Source organism: Clupea harengus, chromosome 8 (genome assembly GCF_900700415.2).
Source record: "Clupea harengus chromosome 8, Ch_v2.0.2, whole genome shotgun sequence".
Classification (NCBI taxonomy): domain Eukaryota; kingdom Metazoa; phylum Chordata; class Actinopteri; order Clupeiformes; family Clupeidae; genus Clupea; species Clupea harengus.
The window spans coordinates 16,469,374-16,492,084 of NC_045159.1; the positions used below are offsets into that span (position 1 = coordinate 16,469,374).

Sequence of the window (22,711 nt, forward strand, 5' to 3'; positions counted from 1 at the left end):
ACTTTTCTTACCTGACTTCTTTTTTCCAACAGGTTCCCTATAAAACAGAAGTTGTGTTGTGTTGTGTTTGTGTGTGTGGTGGAGGGAGGGAGGGAGAGACAGAGAGAGAAAGACAAAGAGAAAGCCAGTGTGGGCAGAAAGAGAAAGGGAGAGAAAGATACAACGTTAGTAAAAAAAATGGCCTCATGATATTTTGATAGAGCATATAAAATATCAGGAGAGTACCCTGCATCACCAGAGGTGTGTGTGCACCTGGACGTCAGTGTACAATGACTCTGTTTTTTTTCTTGAGGGTCTACAGTAAGTGGAGGCTATAAATCACGAAAGAGTGCAGATTGTCCTCCCATACGTTCACGATATACAATCCATTTGATTCATAAATGTCTGAATATCCACATCCTGACATCAAATATATCACACTAACTGCATACATATGTTCCCATGGACTATGCCATCTGTCAACTCAGGGTGGGTAATACTGCAACCCTATTGTCATGGTAATGAAAGAAAGATAAGAAAGATTTCTTCTCAGTAAGAATTCGATTTTTGTGATAATATTCGAGGATATGAACCCATCGAATTGAATTGAAACATAATTGCGCCCTGATAAGAGGATCTATGATGAAGACGATGGAATTGAGAAATGACTGAAAGAGTCACGTTCTGGAGTAAGAAGCACACACACACACACACACACACACACACACACACACACATAGAGACGGCCAAGCTGAGTCTGTGTAATCCATTAACTCAGTGATACTCCATCAGTTTCATTGGCCTGGTCTGATCTAAGGCCCAGCTGCCCAGGACTCCGTGGCCCAGTAGAGAGAGCTGCCTGCAGACGTCTTTCTCTCTCTCTCTTTCGCTCTCTCCCTCTCTCTCTCTCTCTCTCCTTTCCAACTAACACTCCCAGCCATTTTGTCCCACTTTCTTTCTCTGCCATACTGTATCTCAGCTATTCTCCACTGGCTTTTCTCTCTCACTCTTTCCCTCTTTCCTTCTCTTTCCTTCTTTGTCCTTTCCCCCAGGTAACACTCTCTACTCCACTCCACTCTACACATTCATATTTCAGTGTATCCAGAGATGTAAACTTTGAAAATGCTAATTAATATTAAAATACAACGGCAGACTTCTACCAAAACACACTTCACACACATAAATATTCACAGACATGCAGCAGGCAGACACCGTATGCACACCATCAGTGAGAATAGAGGGATCTTTCCACACAACAGTGAGAGGAGGAACTGCCAGGAATGTCTTGATTTTTGTAAAAATATGACATGTAAAATAACTACACTTGATACAAGTCCAGAACTCTAATATTTGAGGTTCTGCTCAGGTATCTGAAACGCTGCCTTGAATTGGGTCATGGATGCGAAGCTCAAGTATTTCAGTAATTATTGGTCTGCCAAGGCCAAAGTGGAGCACAGAACTAAACTTGTGTTTCCGCCCCGTGAGTCAGATCCTCTCCTAAATGGAATTGGCTCTCCCTTGGCCCACACCGCACCTTTCCACCGAATTTCAAGGAAATCGGGCCAGTAACTTTTGCGTAATCCTGCTAATAACCAAACAAATAAAGAAACCAACCAACAAACAAACAAACAAACAAACAAACAAACACGGGTGAAAACATAAACTTGGCAGACGGGGGTAATTATGGGTCTGACAAAGCCTGAGTGGAGCGCAGAGCAGAGGTCCCATCAGAATAAGAGGATCCAGAGACCACGCTTGAGAGAAGATGGCTCTATGCTAGTGTGCCGGGAGAGGAACATGACTCAGCCTAACCCATTCCATTGTTTATTACAGTACGGGACTGACGCAGAGAAGTGTTCATCACTGCTGTCTTAGAGAAGTGTTCATTACTGCTGTCTTAGCCTCGGTTGTTTTTCTGTGGCGTGATTAATCGGGTTCGCTGGTGTTGTTTGGTGCTTGAATGTAATACAAATTAGTTTTTGTCTGAATCTACATGGTCCCCTATTTTAGAAATTATAATAATAATAATAAAAATAACAAAAATAATAATAATAATAATAATAATAATAATAATAACTGCTCTAAGTCAAGACTCTGCTCCCAACCATCCTGTGCACCATGAACATCGTTATGTATCAAACTTTTCTCTCATTTGCACTTTTATCTGACCTGTAGCTGCCCTGTAGCTAGTTCAACCTAACTGGCTGATTTTCACTGGGGGGGGGGGGCGGATAAATGGTCTCTAGAACTGTCCCTTGATCCACTACCTCTTGTGCTTCTGACTGTGGATCTTTCATCTTGGCCAAAATGAGGGAAAGCTGTGTGGGAGTAAGCAGGAGCCTCAGAGCCTCAGAGCTGAGAGAGTCTGAGAGAGTCTGAGAGCGTCCTGTCTGCTAATGCAATCACGCTGACTGAGAGAGCCTCTCATCCCCCTCCTGGTGCCTTATGTGTGTGGGGACTTACACACTCCCAGCACGACAGACAGACAGACAGACAGATAACTAGCACACTCATAAGGACACAATGCTAAATATGTAGGACTGAATTAGGGGGGAAAGCACAAGGAACGTTTCAGTAAAGGACAAACCAAGGTTCTTTGTTCATTTTTCTTCCTTCAGGAAACTGTGTCCATAGCAACAAGCCTTAATAGATAAGCACATGAGACTGGGAAGCTTTCCAGCGCTGACGACCTCTGTATTATCATTCTCCTGGCAAGAATTTGTATCATAGCACTCCCATTTACATATGTCTTCTGTTTAGCAGAAAGTGACTTGCAGCATGGGATCTGCATATTTATCAATACGTGTACTCCCAGAGATGTGTGACCTTGGTGTTGGCACCACTCTGCTCCTCAATTAGAGTTACTTTGAGCACACACAACTTCTTCGGCCTAGAGGCAAGTTTTCTCTTCCTACAGTTTTCTCTTCCTACATATGGCTCCACACACCTCTGTTTCATACCAAGGCATCCCTGAAGACTCCATCCTGTGTCGCTTATCCCACATGTTTCAGTCAGTTTTTAGACAAGTGTGTGGACAGCACACACACACACACACACACACACACACACACACACATACTGTGTGGACAGCACTCCTCCCCCAACCCCCCACCCAACCACATTCCTCTACGCTGGTCTTCTCAGGGCGTCTTGGCACCTGGTGCTGTGCTGTGTTGTGTTACTGCGAGGGCAGTCAGAGGCAGGCAGGCAGACATTCCCGGGAGAGCACCAAACTGCACCCAGGTGAGCAGGAAAACACCATGGTGTCTTTATTACCCTGCCTTGGCACGCTCTAATTGCATGTTGTCTGTTGACACTATAATGTCTGTAATATTTTTTGGGGAAAACGTGCAAAGTGTTTTTCACAGTCTTAAAATGTGTCTCAAAAGGCTGCAGGGAAGTGTAGCAGTGCATATGAGTGTATCTCTCTCTCTCTCTCTCTCTCTCTCTCTCTCTCTCTTTCAGGAGGGTATGTGACATTTTCATCTGATGAAATGCCACAAGTTGTATGGCCACGTAAACCTATGCATCAGACTACTGGTGCCATTGTGCCACCACAGAAGACAGATTAAACCCACACCATTCTGGAGAGGCAGTGGGCGGTGTAAGCCCACACTCAGAATGTCGGGAGCCACACAATTAGAAAAGATTAGGGAGGACATTTACAGCTCACTGTTTTGCAAGGGCTCTCAGTCACGCTTATTTTCCATGGATACGAGACAGCGTATGAACTTCATGAACTGAATATTATTCTTGTCATTTATTTTAATGATCATGGGATGATGAAACACTGAATAAAACTATGGGCTAATTCACACAGACCACATCATTGCTGGGGACTAGAGTGTGCGCCCATACTCCTCCTATCTAATGTCTTTGCCGGGGTGAGACTCACTCAGAAGGGGGGTTCAGGTCCTCGGGTCGGGTCTCGAAGAACACACGCACCTCCTCGCACTGAGAGATGTAGACTGGGAGCTGAATGAGGGCCTGCACACAAACAGAAGCAATCACACTTTTAAGCATCGTTTCATGATAACTCTTCCATGGCAATGTGGTTATTACTTGTGTGTTACTATTAGTTCTACTCTGTTCAATCACGAGCCTTCTACTACCACTGCTGCAAGCTGAATGGGTCATACTTGTTGGCAGCCAAAACCTGAAGTTTTCTAAGCAAGACTTGACTTTGAATTGAATATGTCAGCTCTAACAGGCAAATACTGCCCTGGACACAGCTCATTTTTTCCACCAAAATGTACACAACTCACTCTGTGTATGTGTCTGTGTGTGTGTGTGTGTGTGTGTGTGTGTGTGTGTGTGTGTGTGTGTGTGTGTGTGTGTGTGTGTGTGTGTGTGTGTGTGTGTGTGTGTGTGTTGTTGACGTGTTTTGGGTGTTGGCTGTCTGGCTCAGACTGCACTCTCAGGCCACAGTATTAGCATTTTAACCCGACCTGCGGTTCAGCGCTCTGCTTCGTACTCTGGCCCTTACGTGAGCTACGCTGCTCTGCTCTGCTCTCGTCTGCTCTGGTCTGGGAACAGTGGCTGTGTCTGGTGCTAATGCATTTCCTGTCTCTGATCTCCCATCACTCATCCCTCTCCTCCTTTCATGCTCCTCACCCAGGAGGTCCGTCTGCTCAGTCTGGGCTGGTGTGAGAGACGCAGGCTGACAGCTCTGCCTTCCTAAAGATGAAAGGCTAACTGTCTGAAGCTCTCTCTCACCATCTTTGTCTACCTCTGTTTAATTCCTCTCTCTCTCTCTCTCTCCCTCCCTCTCTCTCTGTCTTTGTCACCCTCACCTATCAAGCCAGTGTAAGCACCACAGTGTGTGGCTATCAGAGTGAAAGCTGCTGGAGCACACACACCCACCGCAGACATGAAATATTCCACCCAGCTGGCCACATGCCATTTGTCTTTAATAAAGCTAAGTGCTGCTGATCTGTCCTTGCACAGTGGAATGACTTTCTCTCTCTCTTATTCTTCTTCTTCCTCTTCCTCAATGTCTCTCTCTCTCTCTCTCTCTCTCTCTCTTTCTGTCGCGTTCTCCCTCTCTCTCTTCCATATACACAAACAGATGAAGTACTACATTAAACCTGACTGGCATTTAAAGCCACCCAGGGTAGGTTCAAGGTGCCCTTGCGTGCCAGCCAGGCCCGGCTGTTTGCATTTTATATTAAGTGCGTACGGCCCATGCCAATACAGCATGATGAATGCCACCAGAAAGACGCTAGAGCTTTCTGTTAGATTGTCATAGTGTGTGTGTGTGTGAGAGAGAGAGTTAGTTTGTGTGTGTGTGTGAGAGAGAGAGAGAGAGAGAGAGTTAGTCTGTGTGTGTGTGTGTGTGAGAGAGTTAGTTTGTGTGTGGGGGCTGTATGTGTGTCTATCTGTGTGTGTGTGTCTGTGTGTGTGTGTGTGTGTGTGTGTGTGTGTGTGTGTGTGTGTGTGTGTGTGAGAGAGAGAGAGAGAGAGAGAGATAGTTAGTTTGTTTGTGTGTGTGTGTGTGTGTGTGTGTGTGAGAGAGAGAGAGAGTTAGTTTGTGTGTGGGGGGCTGTATATGTGTCTGTCTGTCTGTGTGTGTGTGTGTGTGTGAGAGAGTTAGTTTGTGTGTGTGTGTGTGTGTGTGTGTGTGTGTGTGTGTGTGTGTGTGTGTGTGTGTGTGTGGACATTTGTCATTGAAATTAAATGCAAATCGTTCACGGAGTTCTACATTTCTGGGTAAGGTGTTCTCTTCCATTCCCCTGCTGGGAATGGCGTGAGCAGTATGAGTTACCAGAGGTGTTTCTTCGCCTCTTGACCTCCGTCTGACCCTCAGCGTCTCAGCCTTTGTGGCCTCAAAACGCATGTCATCAATTATCCCTGCCTGCTCATATCTCTCTCCCCCTCTCTCTCCTTCCCTCTTACCCCCTCTGTCTTTCTCTCTCTCTCCCCCCTCTCTCCTTCTCTCTCACCCACTCTGTCTTTCTCTCTCTCCCCCCTCTCTCCTTCCCTCTCACCCCCTCTGTCTTTCTCTCTGCCTCACTCTCTTTTTTTCGTCCCCCTCTCTATCTATCTTTCTCCCCCTTTTCTGTCACCCTCCCAGTCTATATGTTTCTCACACAGGCTCTTTTGTCCACCTTTTCCTGTGGCTGACAACCGTCTCCTGGGACACAGACCCAGCACAGCACACACTCCTGATGGGACACTCAGCTAATAGAGTCCCCAGCCTGTCCTGCCCTGCCCTGCCCTGTCCCCTCCCGCTCTGTCCCCTAGCTGATGTGACTCCATCCAGGAGAAGATTTATGCTTCTCCAGCCCACGACCCTGCCTTTCATTAGAATTCCCTCCTGAGACTAAAGGCATTACTGCAAATGGGCTTTATTGGGGCTCTATACAGGATGCAGCATTAACCTAATTGTGTCTCTGTCTCTCTCTCTCTCCCCCCCACACACACACTCATGCTCTGTCTCTGTCTCTTTTGCTCTCTCACCCTCACTCTCTGAGTCTGTCTCTGTGTGTGGGTAGGTCTGTGTGTTTGTCTGTGTGCGTGAGAGATAGGGAGAGAGAGACAGAGAGAAAGTGTGTGTGTGTGTGTGTGTGTGTGTGTGTGTGTGTGTGTGTGTGTGTGTGTGTGTGTGTGTGTGTGTCTCAACCATAGAGATTCCTTCCAGGCCGAGGTGAAGGATAGGGCAACTCTGTAAGTACATCTAACCGCACTCCAAGCAAAAACTAAAACACCGCAGGGGGAATTACACCCACCCACCCTACCCCCCCAACTCACACCCCAGCGTTAGAGCTTTTGAAACGACAAGACAGTTGTCCTGGACACATCCCCACCCACTGTACACATATTTCAGAGCCTAACACTCCTATTCAGGGCTATCCTGTTGTGGAGCAAACTCTGTGTGTCTATGTGTGTGTGTGTGTGTGTGTGTGTGTGTGTGTGTGAGTGTGAGTAGCTCCAACAAAGACCCAGACACTCAGGTTTCAAAGAGTCTCCCAAAGGCCCCAGTAATAAAGCACCCATTTCACCACTGACAGAAACCAGCACTGGGAGTCTTGAAACGAACGGAGCCGAATGAAATGCCACTCAAATTAGGCTTGCTTACGCACACGCAGCAGACACAGAGTCTCCATCCAGACAACACTAAAACCCTGGGAAGGACCTTGATGCGGCTCTGATTCAATGTGGATGCGGCTCTGATTCAATGTGGATGCGGCTCTGATCCGGTGCGGCTGTGGCTCTGATCCGGTGCGGCTGTGGCTCTGATACGGTGCAGATGCGGCTCTGATGTGGTGTGGATCTGGCTCTGATGTGGTGTGGATCTGGCTCTGATGTGGTGTGGATCTGGCTCTGATATGGTGGTGATCTGGATCTGATGTGGTGTGGATCTGGCTCTGATGTGGTGTGGATCTGGCTCTGATTCAATGTGGATGCGGCTCTAATCCGGTGCGGCTGTGGCTCTCATCCGGTGCAGATGCGGCTCTGATGTGGTGTGGATCTGGCTTGTTGTTAGCTGCCGCCCACGCAGTGACGGTGAGTGTGTGTGTGTGTGTGTGTGTGTGTGTGTGTGTGTGTGTGTGTGTGTGTGTGTGTGTGTGTGTGTGAGTGTAAGGACTGGGCAGGAGCCAGAGCGCCCATCTGCTACTTTTGCTACCTGACTCAGTAACATGACGTATTTATTTCTCATCTCTCATCTTCAGGAGAATTAACAGGACTATTTACGTGAAGTACAACTCCTACTTTCATTTGATAAACTATGGAGTTAGAATAGTTTAAAAATTCACAAAAAAAATGTGACGGGATTCACAAATGTATTTATCCGATTCATTTACATTTACATTTACATTTAGTCATTTAGCAGACGCTTTTATCCAAAGCGACTTACATATGTGCGACTTACAATGTATACACATTTTACATTTACACTGATGGCACACTGCACATCAGGAGCAATTAGGGGTTCAGTGTCTTGCTCAAGGACGCTTCGACAGGGAATCGAACTAGCAACCTTCTGATTACTAAACGACTTCACATATAAATGTATTTTTCCAGTGGATGAAGAATGGCGATATGTAAGCAGTTTCTGGATTGAAATGAAACTCAGTATCATCAGTAATATGAAGGAGGAGAGTGCGGTATGTGTGCATTGATCTGTTGAGTAAGTGACGCTAACTATATATCAAATCGATGAGATCGCTCAAATAAGACTCAAGACTTTCCAGTCAATCTACAATTGGATGCATCCCATTGAAATGCACTTTTTTTTATTTAGGGTTGAATTGCCCTCACAGCATACGCTGATGCATAAGAGAACACACACATCAGTATGATTTAGCCAGCTTGCAAAAACTCCACTAAGCCATAAAAGGCTGTTTATCTGGTGGGCAGGCCTTTAAAAGTGAACCCAGAGCCTGCTATAAGATGCTGACAGGGCCAAGCTCAGCTCAGTGAAAACCCCCTTTACCTCCTCAAGAAGTGCCCACAGCCTCAGCCCCAGCTTTACAAAAACACACGTCTCTGGCTCAAGCACACTTCTCTCTCTTCTTGTGTTCCCTCTCTCTCTCTCTTTCTCTGCCTCTCTAAATATATTATAGAAGTGCTTGTTCTGTCATAAATTGAGCTCATTCCGTAAGCTTCTACTTTAAGATCACTGACACTACAACTTAAACTTTGCACGGCAATTTACTCTCATTTTTCAGGGGCCCCACAAGAAAGGCATAGGTGATGAGTGAGGGAGTCACAAGTCATTTCAGTGGACTGATCAAACGGAGTTACACCCCTCCAAAAGAACAGACGCAGCAGACGTAGGTGGAGAGAGAGTTGGTGAAACATTAATCTGCAATTACATTGAATTGGGTGGTGTATCAACAGGATGACTGTGCCATTTACAAATGAACAAAGGAAAGGATCCTACTCCGTTCAGATCGTGTGGGAAGCCTGACGAACGGTAGGAGGGAGACAATGTCATGTTTTTAAAACAGAATGTGGCTGTCGCTTGCCGTATCCAGAACTTACCCTGCAGTACTCATTGATGGGCCGCAGCCTCTTCATGGCAACATCTCTTATGTGGCTCCTTCTGAAGAGGATCTTTCCTGGAAGGAACACACACACGCACACACACGCACACACCCACGCACACACGTACACACACACACACACAAAAAAATATATCTTTCACAATCATTTCTGATAAATAACTGCACATTCTACATTGTGAAACTCAACCACAACTAAAAGGTCTCGCTTCCTCTATAATCTCACACAATCTCTATAACGCTAACAGACGTAATTACAGCGGTGGAACAGAGTCTCAGCAGTGAGGAGGACACAAGTATGACCCATAGTTGACAGAACAATACAGACCGGATGAGGGAATGCCCTGTAACCCTGGAGGAACCCCCAAGAAGGCTCAAACAGTATGTGATAACAAGAGGACCGTATTTTTAATCACAGAAGTGCCCTGGTCTTATCAGAGGCCCTAACTGCCCGGAACACCCACTAAGACACAATAACAAGAAATGGATACCCTTAACCAAAGCCCTGATGTGTTATGATTCAGAGGAAACTGGACACCGGTGATTAGCCTTAATGCCTTTCATCAGTCTGAGCAACTGGAGAAAAAAAACACCCCCATAGATAAGAAAGTACTGCTGTAAAAATGGACATGGTGCAACTTGGGAAGTCATCGCAGCGATCTGGTAGAGAACAGCTGAGCTAGCTCTAGTCCAAAAACGACTTGAAGCAAATATAAACCGCTAAAAACAGCATTACATATGGTTGGCCCTTTAACAAAAACATATTGGGGTTCATGCTGGGGTGTGTGTGTATGAGCATGTACAGTGTGTGTGTGTGTGTGTTTGTGTGTGGGTGTGTGTGTGGAGCTCGGCCCCTTGGCTCGGCCTCCATATGCTGCATCAGCAGAGCAGCAGCAAGTGCAGGAATCTAGAAATCTGGAACGGAAAATAAACCCACTTAGAGCCAGGACATGGAACTGCCCTCACCATCAGGCCACGCAGTGCTTAATCTAGAGCCAACTATGGGCATCCATACTCTACTGGAGAGTATACTCAACTATGGGCATCCATACTCTTCTGGAGAGTATACTCAACTATGGGCATCCATACTCTTCTGGAGAGTATACTCAACTATGGGCATCCATACTCTACTGGAGAGTATACTCAACTATGGGCATCCATACTCTACTGGAGAGTATACTCAACTGTGGGCATCCATACTCTACTGGAGAGTATACTCAACTATGGGCATCCATACTCTACTGGAGAGTATACTCAACTATGGGCATCCATACTCTTCTGGAGAGTATACTCAAATGGAGGGCCCCTACTTTCAGTGGAGAGCATGTATTCCTCAAATTATGTATTCACAAATAGCTCTATGGTGCCTTCCTATAGGTATAGTATAGCCTGTACTACTGCATGTAGATGTGTGTGTGTGTGTGTGTGTGTGTGTGTGTGTGTGTGTGTGTGTGTGTGTGTGTGTATGTGTTTGTGTATGTGTGCTTGTGTGTTTGTGTATGTGTGTATACGGGTGTATACAAGTGTGTGTGTGTTTGTGTGCGCATGTGTATGTGTATGTTTGTGTAGGTGTGTGTATATGTAGTGCATGCAAGGGTGACCTACTCCAGGTGCAGTATGAGGTCAATCAGCGAGTTATTGGTTTCCCTCAGTCTCAGTACGTCTCCATATGGCTGTTTTTCTCCCACACTGAATGACTCATCGTTTAATGCTGACTGTATTTCTTTTTCACACCACACCACAGCCCTAACTTGCTGAATGGAAATCTTTCCGGGCCCTGAGATCTGAGGGTGGTGACACTTAAGCAGTCCCCGCCCAGATAGCTGGACTGAATCAGACCCGCATAGGTCCCTGGTTCTGAATCAGACCCGCATAGGTCCCTGGTTCTGGTCCAGAGACATATTCATTCCAGTCAGCTCCTATCCGAGGCTGGTCCGTCTCCAGGGACACTGAAGGAACACTCAGCTGATGAGAGTCCCCGGCCTGTCCTGCCCCCTCCCTCCCTCCCTCCCTCCCCGGTTCCCCAGCTGATCTGTCTCCATCTCCATCCAGGAGCAAAAACCAGAGTCAGCTGCTCAATGCTCTATGCTCTAAGCTATGGAGTCTGGGCAGGCCTGGGACCTGTTGGGGCGAGCCAGAACACCTCAGGGGGAGTATGTGTGTGTGTGTGTGTGTGGGGGGGGGGGGACTTTTCTGGGAATCTTGGGGATTAGTTCCTGGCTACCATGCCGACTCATTCTGCTAACAAAGGATAAAGTCAGCAAGGCAGCAGTATAGCCCAAATCTAATCTGCCAGCTTTGTATGACAATACCCTGTTACTGCTCTCTTCCTATAGAAATAAACCGATTGAGCTTGTGCTTGCCGCACAGCATTCCCAGGTGGTTTCATAAGTATTCTTTCAATGTTAACCACTCTGTCTCTTTGAACAAGGAGCTGCCACAGTTAGCGTTCTCCGAATACAGTCGCTCACAGTGCAGACTGTTCCCTGACACCTACAGCACCAGACCCAGTGCAGACTGTTCCCTGACACGTATAGCACCAGACCCAGGATACAGGATTTGTCCTCGGGGCTCAAACGTCTCAACAGTGCAGATTTTTCAAGGCTTTGATTTGTTGTTCTTCATCATTCCACCGGAAACCACCTCATGACCACAGGCCTTTATTAAGCTGGCTAATGGTTTTCGGGGGAAGAATGCGCGTAACTGGCGAGTTTTTTAATTATGGAGAGCTGAGCTGATATTCGCCGACTCCCCACTGCCGTGCTGCATCCAGGCAGTACTTAAAGAGCTGTGTTAAAGGGCTGGCACCGTCCTGGCACGGAGCGCCATTGGCACTTACCCTCACAAGGGGATGGTAAACACAACAAGATGCTGACACGGCAGAGACAAGGGAAAACACGTCTACTAAAACACCTCCAAACTAAAGGGTAAAAGAGGAAGAATTGTGTAAATGCAGGATTTACGTCACTACAGAAGGGAAATGTTCCAAAGTGTTTCAGAAAAAACATACTAACTAATTAAAAATGACTCAAAATCTCTCTCAGTTGACCTGCCAAGTTGCAGGCCGGATAACTTCTAATGGCGACCGTCAGTGAATGTGATGGGTTGCAGAAGTTATGGAGAGGGTGGACTACTCCGCAAAGGACACACAATCAGCACTTCATATTGAAAATACTGAGGAGGTCAGTCACACTGGACAGAATGCACTGAATGGACATTTTTCACAGATGTGCACAGAGACCTCCAGGGCAGGCAGAGTAAAACAGAGGAGAGAGAGAGAGAGAGAGAGAGAGAGAGAGAGAGAGAGAGAGAAAGAAAGAGTGTGAGAGAGAGAGAGAGAGAGAGAGAGAGAGAGAGAGAGAGACCGGAGGTTGGAGCAATCCAAGACCTCTTTCCATTAAACCACTTCCGAGTCTGGTTGGTTTTTCAGCGGATCAGCCCGCTCTGGCCCCGGGCCCTCCTCAGCCGGCCCTGGGTAAGCATGTGGTCGGGCTCACAGACAAGGATCTGCTGCGCAAACCAGTTCACCACGGGCTTTTCTACTCACACCAGCAGAATTCAGGCCCGCTCTGCAAACTTTTTTTTTCTCTCTCTTTTTTATTTTTTGTCCCTCCTCTCTTCCCAGTTCTCTCTCGGAGCGGCAGAGACTCCGACTAGACAAGGGTTGCATCCAAATGGGAACCACCTGAAAAAGCGGCTTGGACCAACATCCTGATTTAAGAGAGACACTCAGACAGATCTCAAGCCCCTCGATTATATGGCTAATATGTTTTTTTTGTTGTTGTAATGGCTACATAGAACTTCATCGGGAATAACAGTAATCCTAAAATAATCCATTTAAAGTTTATAAATGTGTTTAATAGACTAAACCTCAAAGGAGAAATGTATTTGATTTTTTTTAAACGTGGCATAAACTTATGGAAAAGATTGTCAGTATCCATAGACAATTATAGTGACTTCATGAAAACAGCCATGTTTCTCTACTCTCTGAAAGCATGTTTAATCCTGTTTAATATCAAATGGAAAATAAAACATACAATGAAAGTAGGGAGAAGTACGGAGAGAGAGGGTGGGGGGGGGGGGGGGGGGGGGGGGACTATCTGGGATACCCATTCCAGTGCCTCTCGGCACACATCCTGAGTTCATTAAACAAACACAGCTGAGAGGCACAACCCGTGTGTGTGTGTGTGTGTGTGTGTGTGTGTGTGTGTGTGTGTGATCCACGAGTCAATGAGTTCCAGGCGCCCCCCACACCCCAAATAAAAAACGGAAAAAAACCTCACCACCCCCAACATGCCTCGCCCTGTCCCACCCCTTTCCAGGGCTTCTCGAGGTGAAGTCCATCTCCAACCCCCCGCCCCGCCCCCCGCCGCCCCCCCAACGCCCCCCCCTCCGCCGGGCTTCTCAAGGTGAAGTCCATCTCCAACCCCAAGACCCCCCCCCCCGCCGACCCCAGCCCAACTCCAAAGCCCATTAATGCTCACTGGAATGGGAGCTTATCTCTCTCTGTCAGCGTTATCTTTAGGGAGCCGTTTTCAAGAGTGATACCAGCCCAAGCTGCCAGTGCATAATTCTCCACATGTTGAGGGAGTAAAAGGAAGAAAGACAAGAAAATAAAATAAAATAAAATAAAATAAAACAAAACAAAACAAAACAAAACAAAACAAAACAGAAGAGGAGTTGGCTGTTGTGGAAAAAGTGACATCATAGAAAGAAGGGGGGATTTGGGGTAAAACGGCTTCAGTTTTCGGTGACAACCCTCTGGCCTCATGTGTTATGGAGGACGGGAAACTTAATGGTCATCACATCCTACATTAGGGTTTGCATGTGTGTGTGTGCATGTGTGTGTGTGCATGTGTGTGTGTATGTGTGTGTGTATGCTAGTGTGTGTGCATGTGTGTGTGTATGCTAGTGTGTGTGCATGTGTGTGTGCGTGTGTGTGTGTGCCTGTGTGTGTGCATGTGTGTGTGTTCTTACCAGGTAAGAAAGGGATGATCCTGCGCTTTGGGTCCTTCTGTCCTCCCTCCACAGGGAACTTATCCAGAAGTTCCATCTGAACAAGAAAACAGAACAAGACAGAGAGGGACTCATCATTACGAAATTACACTTGGAAACCCCACACACGCGCGCGCACACGCACGCACGCACGCACGCACGCACACACACATGCACAAACATACGCACACACGCGCACATACACACACAAACACACACACACACACAAACACCAGTGGACTAAATTCACCAGCAAGCACTTTTCGCTTTCATTGTGGTGATTCACATTCCTGCATGCCTTTGCAAGTGATTAGTAGCGCATACACCAGCTGGCACGATTTTCTCTCTCATTTATTCTGTCTTTTTCCGCTTCTTCATCGTCTTCTTCGTCGTCTTCTTCTTCCTCTCCTCCTTGGAGTGCATAGGCTGTATGGCCACTGCACAGGCCCAGTGACATAGTGGAACATTTCTGTCTTGTTTTTTATTTTTCTCCACTTTTTTTCCCCCCTTCATGGCTCCCTTCTCCTGGTGCTCCGGCTGCACCATAGGGTCTTTTCCTACGGCCACGCCAGCACACACACACACACACACACACACACACACACACACACATGCGCCAGCACAAGTCACCCTGTCAGAGAGACTTTTTCTCTTCTTTTTTCCTTTCTTTTTTTCTGTTCCCTTTTTATACTTTCCAATACCAGCTGCAGAGAGCTGTCACAAAATCACACCTGGAGCCCTGTTGACCCCACACACACCCATACACACACACACACACACACACCCACACACACATAGCAATACAGACGCACTCACTTACTCACTAATGTGTAAAACAGGACCTAAAGCATCAGCTGGGCACATGATTAAACAACCAGCAACACAGGTGTGTGTCCCAGTATGGGAAAAGACCCAGCCCTGAGGAAGTGCTTGCACTGCGCTTTCCCCATACACAGCAACACAGCTCTCTCTATACACAGCAGCACAGCTCTCCCCATACACAGCAGCACAGCTCTCCCCATACACAGCAGCACAGCTCTCTCCCCATACACAGCAGCACAGCTGTTGGTTCTGTGGGCATCACACACAGATGTGTAAGCCCTACAGCACAGCCTGACATGTAGGCCCGCCGTGCCTACACTTAAACCTAGCAATATATGTTCCTACGGCACAGCACGGCTATACATTTAGGCTGATAATGTCAGATTGTTAAACCTAAACATGTGTTCTGATAAGAAATGGGCTATTTCCTAAAAGCACTATCGTAAAAGTGCCATTGTAGAGAGATAGAGAGACAAATCGGAATTTTGATCACTCTCTGTTCCAACACTAGTTGCTCAACAAGCCCTCGGGGAACACACCCCAGCAGAGTCATATCTTTAGGCCTGTGACACCAAATAAATGCTAGAACATACAGTATGATCCTGCATGGGTGAGGTGAAAGCCATGATCTGGAGAAGGCGAACTTGACTGGGTGGCATCCGCGGTGGCCAGAGACCAGCACCTGATGGGGGTCAACCAGAACTAGAACAGCCAAAAGATAAACGAAGAATGTTCTTTTCTTTCCTTGAAATTTCAGGGGAGGAAAACATTTTTAAAAACACATCTAAAAAGTGATAACCCAGTGTCAACGGCAGCTATAATGCCCATAATGATCGGGCCCACACAACAACAGATCTCTACCCGTAATGATCGGGCCCTCACTCCTACACAGCAGCAGATTTGGCCCCAGCAGGGCTCTGTTTGGAGCGCTACTGGAGCCCAGGACCGCTGAACTGATTTATGCATGGAGTTGATGTGTTCTCTGTCTCCTCCGGGACACACGAGGTTGTGTATAATACGGGCAGTCTATTCCAACTGCATCTGCTATAGGAAGCCTGCTACATGAAGCTGATCTAAATCTGGACCATGGAATATCTCTCTCTCTCTCTCTCTCTCTCTATATATATATATATATATATATATATATATATATATATATATATATAAATATATATCAGTATTATCAGCAAACAGATGATGCGGCTATATAGATGACCATTCAGGACTCATTCTTAACTTTAGACTTGTTTTTTAACTGGTTATATAGACTATAGATATTTAACATTATAAATAAAGGGTCTCTCTCTGACTTTCTTCCTCTCTAATGCTTTTCCTGCTCCTCAGTAATTCCACACTGGTGGAGAATGACTTCCACATCAAACAGCCCCTGAGCACAGTCACCCTGAGCTGGCGTCTCCTCCTCTACTCAGGGACACCCACAGAGTTTACTCTTACATTCTCCTGCGCTGACCAGTGAAGAAGAAGAACAAGAACAAGAACAAGAACAAGAACAAGAACAAGAACAAGAACAAGAACAAGAAGAAGAGGAAAAAAGACCTCCAGTTGACTTTATTTCTCTATACTCCATAAACAATGACTCAGCTTCTGCAGTGAGGCCTGATGCTTCAATGGAGAAAGGCATAGGTGTGCCATTTCAGTTGTCATGACGACCGTGACGAAGTTTGAATCGCCAGTAGAGCTCCCTGAACTGCGTCCATTTTGAACCCTAAGGCCAGTCCCACGAGGACTAAGAGCACCAAAGGAAGCATTAGAGGAACAACCCAAAAAGAGAAGCTCTTTCATATCCCTCACACTCAGACTGTACCACCCCCCCCCCCCCCCCCCCCCAACCCCCACCCAACCCCTTCATCCTGTGACTGCTATGCCACTGCATCACTGCCCCTGACCACAGTGCCACTTCATCTGGCATCACTGCCCCTGACCGCGGCTCTGAATAAAGGCTCCCCCTCATCACGCGTAAGTGAGTCACACCACCTGGACCCAGCGTCTCTCTGAGCCACTCGATGCGTCAGACCGCTGGGTTCACTGCTTTTTATTGCACCACGCAGGTAAATACACAAATGAATGAACCACAGTCAGGACCTTCCTACAGGGTCATCATTACAACTAAGAGTACCAACAATGTCAAGAAAAGAACGTGTCATTTAAAATGTTTGTCTCAACTTAGTGTTCCACACACACACACACACACACACACACACTCACACACACACACACACACACACACACACACACACACACACACACACACACACACACACACACACACACACTTTTAACACCTTGTTCAATGAATCACATCACATTTGCATTTTTATATTCTATATTAATGTAGTATTTATCATCCACAAACTTCAAAGACAAGAAATTATTATCACTGAGGGTTTATTTGCATTTGATAGACTAGTCAAACACATACTTTATTCACATAATGATCAACATTATTAGACCTTAATATGAATGTATAACAGCATAATTACAAAGGGCAGGATTCTTGTAATAGTGAGAAGTAAAATCTTTCAAGTACCCCAAAAGCCTAATTCACCCATATCAATCCCTGAACTCCAGGGGGTCATCAGAATCAGAATCAGAATTCAGAATTCATTCCATGTGAAATCAACAGAAACCTCCCGGCTGACCACCTTGGATTGGCTTCATACTTCATAAATGTTGCCATGGTACAACACAACTAGTGTGCAGCCTTATAAGCCTGTATCCTCTTTAGTACCTGAGATATGGAGACTTTCAAAATAGGGTTTGGCCCTTATTTGAAAGTAAATTGACCTTTTGAGATTATTTACATAATCCGATTTGTGACAGTTTTCAGTACAACTGAGCATTTCTCCAAAGGAACATGGTACAATCCCTGAAAATGAATTGTTCAAAGGTAATGACATATGGACTCGTTTTTTGCAATAAAATTAGGGCCACACCCTCTTTTTAAAGCCCCCGCATCTCAAAAGAAGATACAAGCGGAACATTTTAGCCACCAGTTGGTTCATTTACATAGAGTATGAAGCAAATCCAAGATGGTCAGTGAGGAATATGCTCTAATAATCGGTTGCTTTGACATGGAATTACTCATTATTGCTGTCGAGGACGAAGGAAAAGCACAGAACTGAATCAGCTCAGAAGCCAAGAACATCAATTCAGCACAACAGCACTTCTTATGGGAGTGGCTGGCTGGTTTCTCTCACTGAACTCTCCAGCCCGACATCATACTTACAAGCAGGCCTTCCTCTGCCTGAACAAAGAGAAGGGAGGAGGGGCGGGGTGGCGGGGGGGGACGGGTGGTGGGTGGTGTGTGTGGGCGGGCGGGCGGGCGGGCGGACGGAGCAACACATGACAGCCATCTGTCTCTGGGGAAGGGGCAGATTCCCTTAACGCACTCCTCCGGTGCCAGAACTGGGAATACCAGCAAACAAATGCAGCTCTCCGTAATTACAGCCATATGCTTCCAGAGCCACTCCCGTTTTAAGCACCGCTCATCACAGACAACGCACCAAGCAACCGGCCGGCCAGCCGGCCGCCTGACTGACTGACTGATGGACGGACGAAAAGGAGGATTGTGTGGAGGTGGAGGAGGAGGAGGAGGAGGAGGAGGAGGAGGAGAAGAGCAGAAAAACAGACCCATCCTAAGAGCAGTGTGTCATCTGACATCACACAGGGACTATTCTTCAGTTAATTACCGTCTGTTGACTCAGTACTACTGTATAACAACAAGAGCGAGCAAATATGTTCGCTTACTTATAGGTTTTAGTTTGGTCTTTCCCTAATAAGAGGATAATATTGTCAACAAAATATATATATATTTTTTCTCTATCAAGGCTTTGACATAAATAATACAAAATCCACATTTATGCTGTGGTATACCACACAATATTTGTTTCCTGAACCAAGCCTAACAATACTAGCCTTTAACCGTGGGTATACTGGTTAAACATTAAAAAGCCTTCAAGGAGCATTTATTCAGAAAGTATAACAGGAAATCAACTCAAGGAACCAGGAAACACCCAAGACTACTATTTCAACACCTAAAATGAAATCAACAATAGTTTTAACAGGGTTACAAAGGAATCAGCCCTGGCTATAATGTCCACTTTACAGTACGAGACTGAAGTGACACTAAAGGGAAAGATTTGCCCGCCCACTGTGGGTGAACACATGATATGGTATTGCTGGGGCGCGGCCCAATAGAATGTGCTAGAAATCTATAACGGGTATACAGTAAGTTAACGGGTCAGATTCGCTTGGTCAGACAGTGTGCTAATTCAGAGGAGTGCTTCCACTCGTCTAGCCCATATCCTCTGGAAGTGGGTGTGCTCATGCAGCACACACAACGACCCCTTGCATGGGGCATATGAAGTCTGTCCCCCCTTGGGCCAAATGGGAGAAGATGAGTGAGAAGACTCAGAGACCTCAATAATGGCTTAATCTGTTGTAAAGTTCACCCTTTCCCCCATACACAGACATAGAGAGACACAGACAGAAACACACACACACACACACAAACACACACACACACAACTTTTAGTTTAATTAACCACTGGAATGACACAAATACCTACACAAGCACACACATGCAAACACACACACACACACAAATATACAGACATGCTTACTTCAGCAGCAATCATGTAATCGTAATGACACACACACATGCTAACACACGCACACACATGCGCACACACACGCGCACACACACGTACACACACGCACACATGCACACACACGCACACACACGCACACACACACGCACACACACACGCCCACACGAACACATACAACAGAGAGCACATAAATGCTTTTTAATGGAACGGTCGTCACTGTAAACATTTGGCCAAGGAGCCGGTCAGAAAGCTTCAGCAAAGCCAAAGCGTGTGCAAACTTGTTGGAGACGTATTTCCTGTGACTATGCTTGCCCTCAATGCAATGTGCTGGGTCAGCAGTTGACGTTTTACTGGGGAAAAGATGTATCAAAGAAAGACGGGAAACCAGAACTGAGCTGAGACAAAAAGGCTCCCCTTTCTAGCCATGGTGAGATTCTGGACCGAACCCGGGAACCTTTTCCAAGAGCCATAAACAATGTCAGACACCAGCGGAGGGAGGGAATGAGAAAGGGGGAGAAGAGATAGAGAAAGGAGGGAGGGAATGAAAGGGGGAGAAGAGATAGAAAAAGGAGCGAGATCAACAGTGAAGGATGAGAGTCTGAGAGAACAAAAAAAAAACACTTAAAAGGACAAAAATCACCCATTGCCAAAAACATTGACAACCGTTTATACACTGGCTTCTAATCATTTCTCACAGTCATCTTACGCAACTATGCGTCACTGTGTTTGAACGAAGCTGATGCATATGCAGTCCATCATGTACCACTTTTGGAGATGACAGTTTAACTGATCTTGCCAAGCCTCAAAGAGGACTCTTCCTTTATGCCGTGCTCATCACTCATCACCTGGATACCCTTTCAAGGGTACAACAAAATATCTACCCTTAACGCAACACTACGTAACAATATGTCACTTTTTGAGGTATGTTTGTATATTGAGCAATTACTTTTGATATGATATTCAAATTCATTTTGATGGTGAAGGACAGATATACACACAGCGGCCGATTCCACTAGCCGTCCAGGCCATGCATTATGTAGTTCTGTGGTCCAGGATGGAACACATGGTGGAAATGAAAACAAAAAGCTTTCACAGCACATCACCAAAAATCTCACCAAAAGCATGTTCGGAAGCTTTTATCAGTGCCAACTGGGCTGTTGGTGGTGTTTGCAAAGTTTTTTCAGGCTTTTTAGATAGTTAGTTCACTAGCCAGAACTCCTTAATGCTGCTTTAACTTTCACATTCGAGCATAAACCCTGAACTTTTACTAAGATGAGGGAACGGCTCCCTTGGCATTACTTTTATACAAAATTTCCATATAGCTCTTCAGGTTTATATGTATATCTTTTGACATCATATTTCATAACATCCCATGAGAGTAATAACTTTCATTACACCATTGCCTGGCATATAAAATCAAACAAATGCTGAATATATACATATGTATATATAAATATATGGCCATAACTCTCTAATTCGGTCAGTGCCATGTTTTGAGAAACTTAAGATAAGCACTGCGACAGGTCATAGGACATTTGATGTTAATTTTGCTCCTCATTCATCAAGGTTAAGCACAGCGAATGACCCAGTGAGGCCTAAGAGCTCTGATGAATGATTATTGAAGACAGCATAGGTTTATTGGGATGGTAAAACGCCGTCCTGCTCGAATGTCCTTTTTTGGCCAAGATGCAGTGGAGATATTTGCGGCCAAAAGGGCTTTTGTATCTCTTACTTCTCTAAAACCTCTACTTTCCTTTGAAGGCCACAAATCAATGAAATGACAAAGAAAAGCAGTTTTCATTCGATAAGATGGCACTGACAGAGGACTGTCCTGTGAGGAGCAGAGGACTGAGGAGACTTAAGAGTTTCTCCCTGGTATGAACAACCTTCCAAAGTGACATCCAAGTCTAAAATAGACATTTCTGAGGTTTTCAACAGCGTCCTCCGCTTCCAGCTCGAAATTCTCCATTAGTTCATTTTCCGAATCTGCTTTTGTAATTTTAAAGCCTGATGGACAAAAACATCTGCATCAAATAGTAAAACTGTTAAACTATAAAAAAAAAAAAAAGTGCTGTACAAGACGTCCTAGATTAGTAGCAAACGGTGACTTTGAGACAAAATAAGTCAAATATTCATGATAAAAGAACATACGTCTCCTGCTTGATGTATAACTGGTGAATAACGGATGTATAACTGTTTATCATACTGTGCGTATGAAACACCATGTGAGGGGCCGTGGGTGAAATGTAGGCATTTGTGGATTCTGATTGTCGTAACTGTTCGTGTCAAATAAGAATACAACTTGATGAAAATAACACACCTGTAGATTAAGTGTTCATGTCAAAGAAGAATACAACTTGATGAAAATAACACACCTGTAGATTAAGTGTTCATGTCAAAGAAGAATACAACTTGATGAAAATAAAACACCTGTAGATTAACTGTTCATGTCAAAGAAGAATACAACTTGATGAAAATAACACACCTGTAGATCGAAGAATTTACTGTATCTCCTGTAGATGACCTCAGTGCTGCCATCGGACCAGAAGACTTTGATGAGGTAAACCTGGGATCAGAAGAGATGGGGGGAAATGCTGGCTCAGTTCAATCATGTACACATCTCAATCACAATCACATAATCAAACAAGATGTCTGCAGCTACATACATTATCCATGAATGTTTCACAGTAACCATTGTTGAAGATACAAAGTGCAGAAAGAAACATTTCTTTTATGAAGGCCATAATATTAATTTGAAACATAGCTCTTTGGGTTTGTGTAATGTAGATTACTTTCAAATTCTGTTTGAGCACATGTTTTCACATGTCAGTGACTTGGTATAGCACAAAAGCATCACCACCACCAGAGCTAGTGTGACTCTAGATTGCCACACCGAATCTGATGCAATAGCACACAGATACAGACACGGGCAGCGTGGCTGGTTGGCCTCACGTGGTCCCATCCTCTCGCACTGACCACAGGAGGTACATCCTGTGAGCTCACACCAGGGAACAGCTTCCCACTACATCCCCCCCGCCCCCCAGAAAGACAGAGGAAGGGCTACTTGCATCACTTCTGTGCCTCCACAACCTCAAACACACGCACACACACACACGCACAGACAAAGGACTTCATTATGATGACGCATATGATTCAGACCAGGCTTGTGTCATCCATATGAGAAAACAGAGTCTGTTCTCCTGAAGCAGTCTTCAAAGAGCAGGGGGGGGGGGGGGACGGTGTGGCATTTATACTTGTTTAACTTAGCTCAAATAG

At 45.6% G+C, this 22,711-nt stretch overlaps 1 protein-coding gene across 3 annotated transcripts in view; it reads right to left on the reverse strand.

The window, feature by feature from the left end:
* Positions 1 to 22,711, reverse strand: part of sh3pxd2b (SH3 and PX domains 2B) — a 41,155-nt gene that overhangs the window by 16,561 nt on the left and 1,883 nt on the right. For 2 of the 3 annotated variants that reach the window (XM_031572153.1, XM_031572152.1), the window contains exons 2-6: positions 21,921 to 22,001; positions 13,965 to 14,040; positions 8,968 to 9,044; positions 3,875 to 3,966; positions 12 to 37 (exon numbers count right to left, since the gene is read on the reverse strand). In XM_031572153.1, coding sequence (XP_031428013.1) covers positions 12 to 37; positions 3,875 to 3,966; positions 8,968 to 9,044; positions 13,965 to 14,040; positions 21,921 to 22,001 — 352 coding nt within the window. The remainder of the gene's footprint in view (positions 1 to 11; positions 38 to 3,874; positions 3,967 to 8,967; positions 9,045 to 13,964; positions 14,041 to 21,920; positions 22,002 to 22,711) is intronic. The other variant, XM_031572154.1, reaches the window with a different exon arrangement.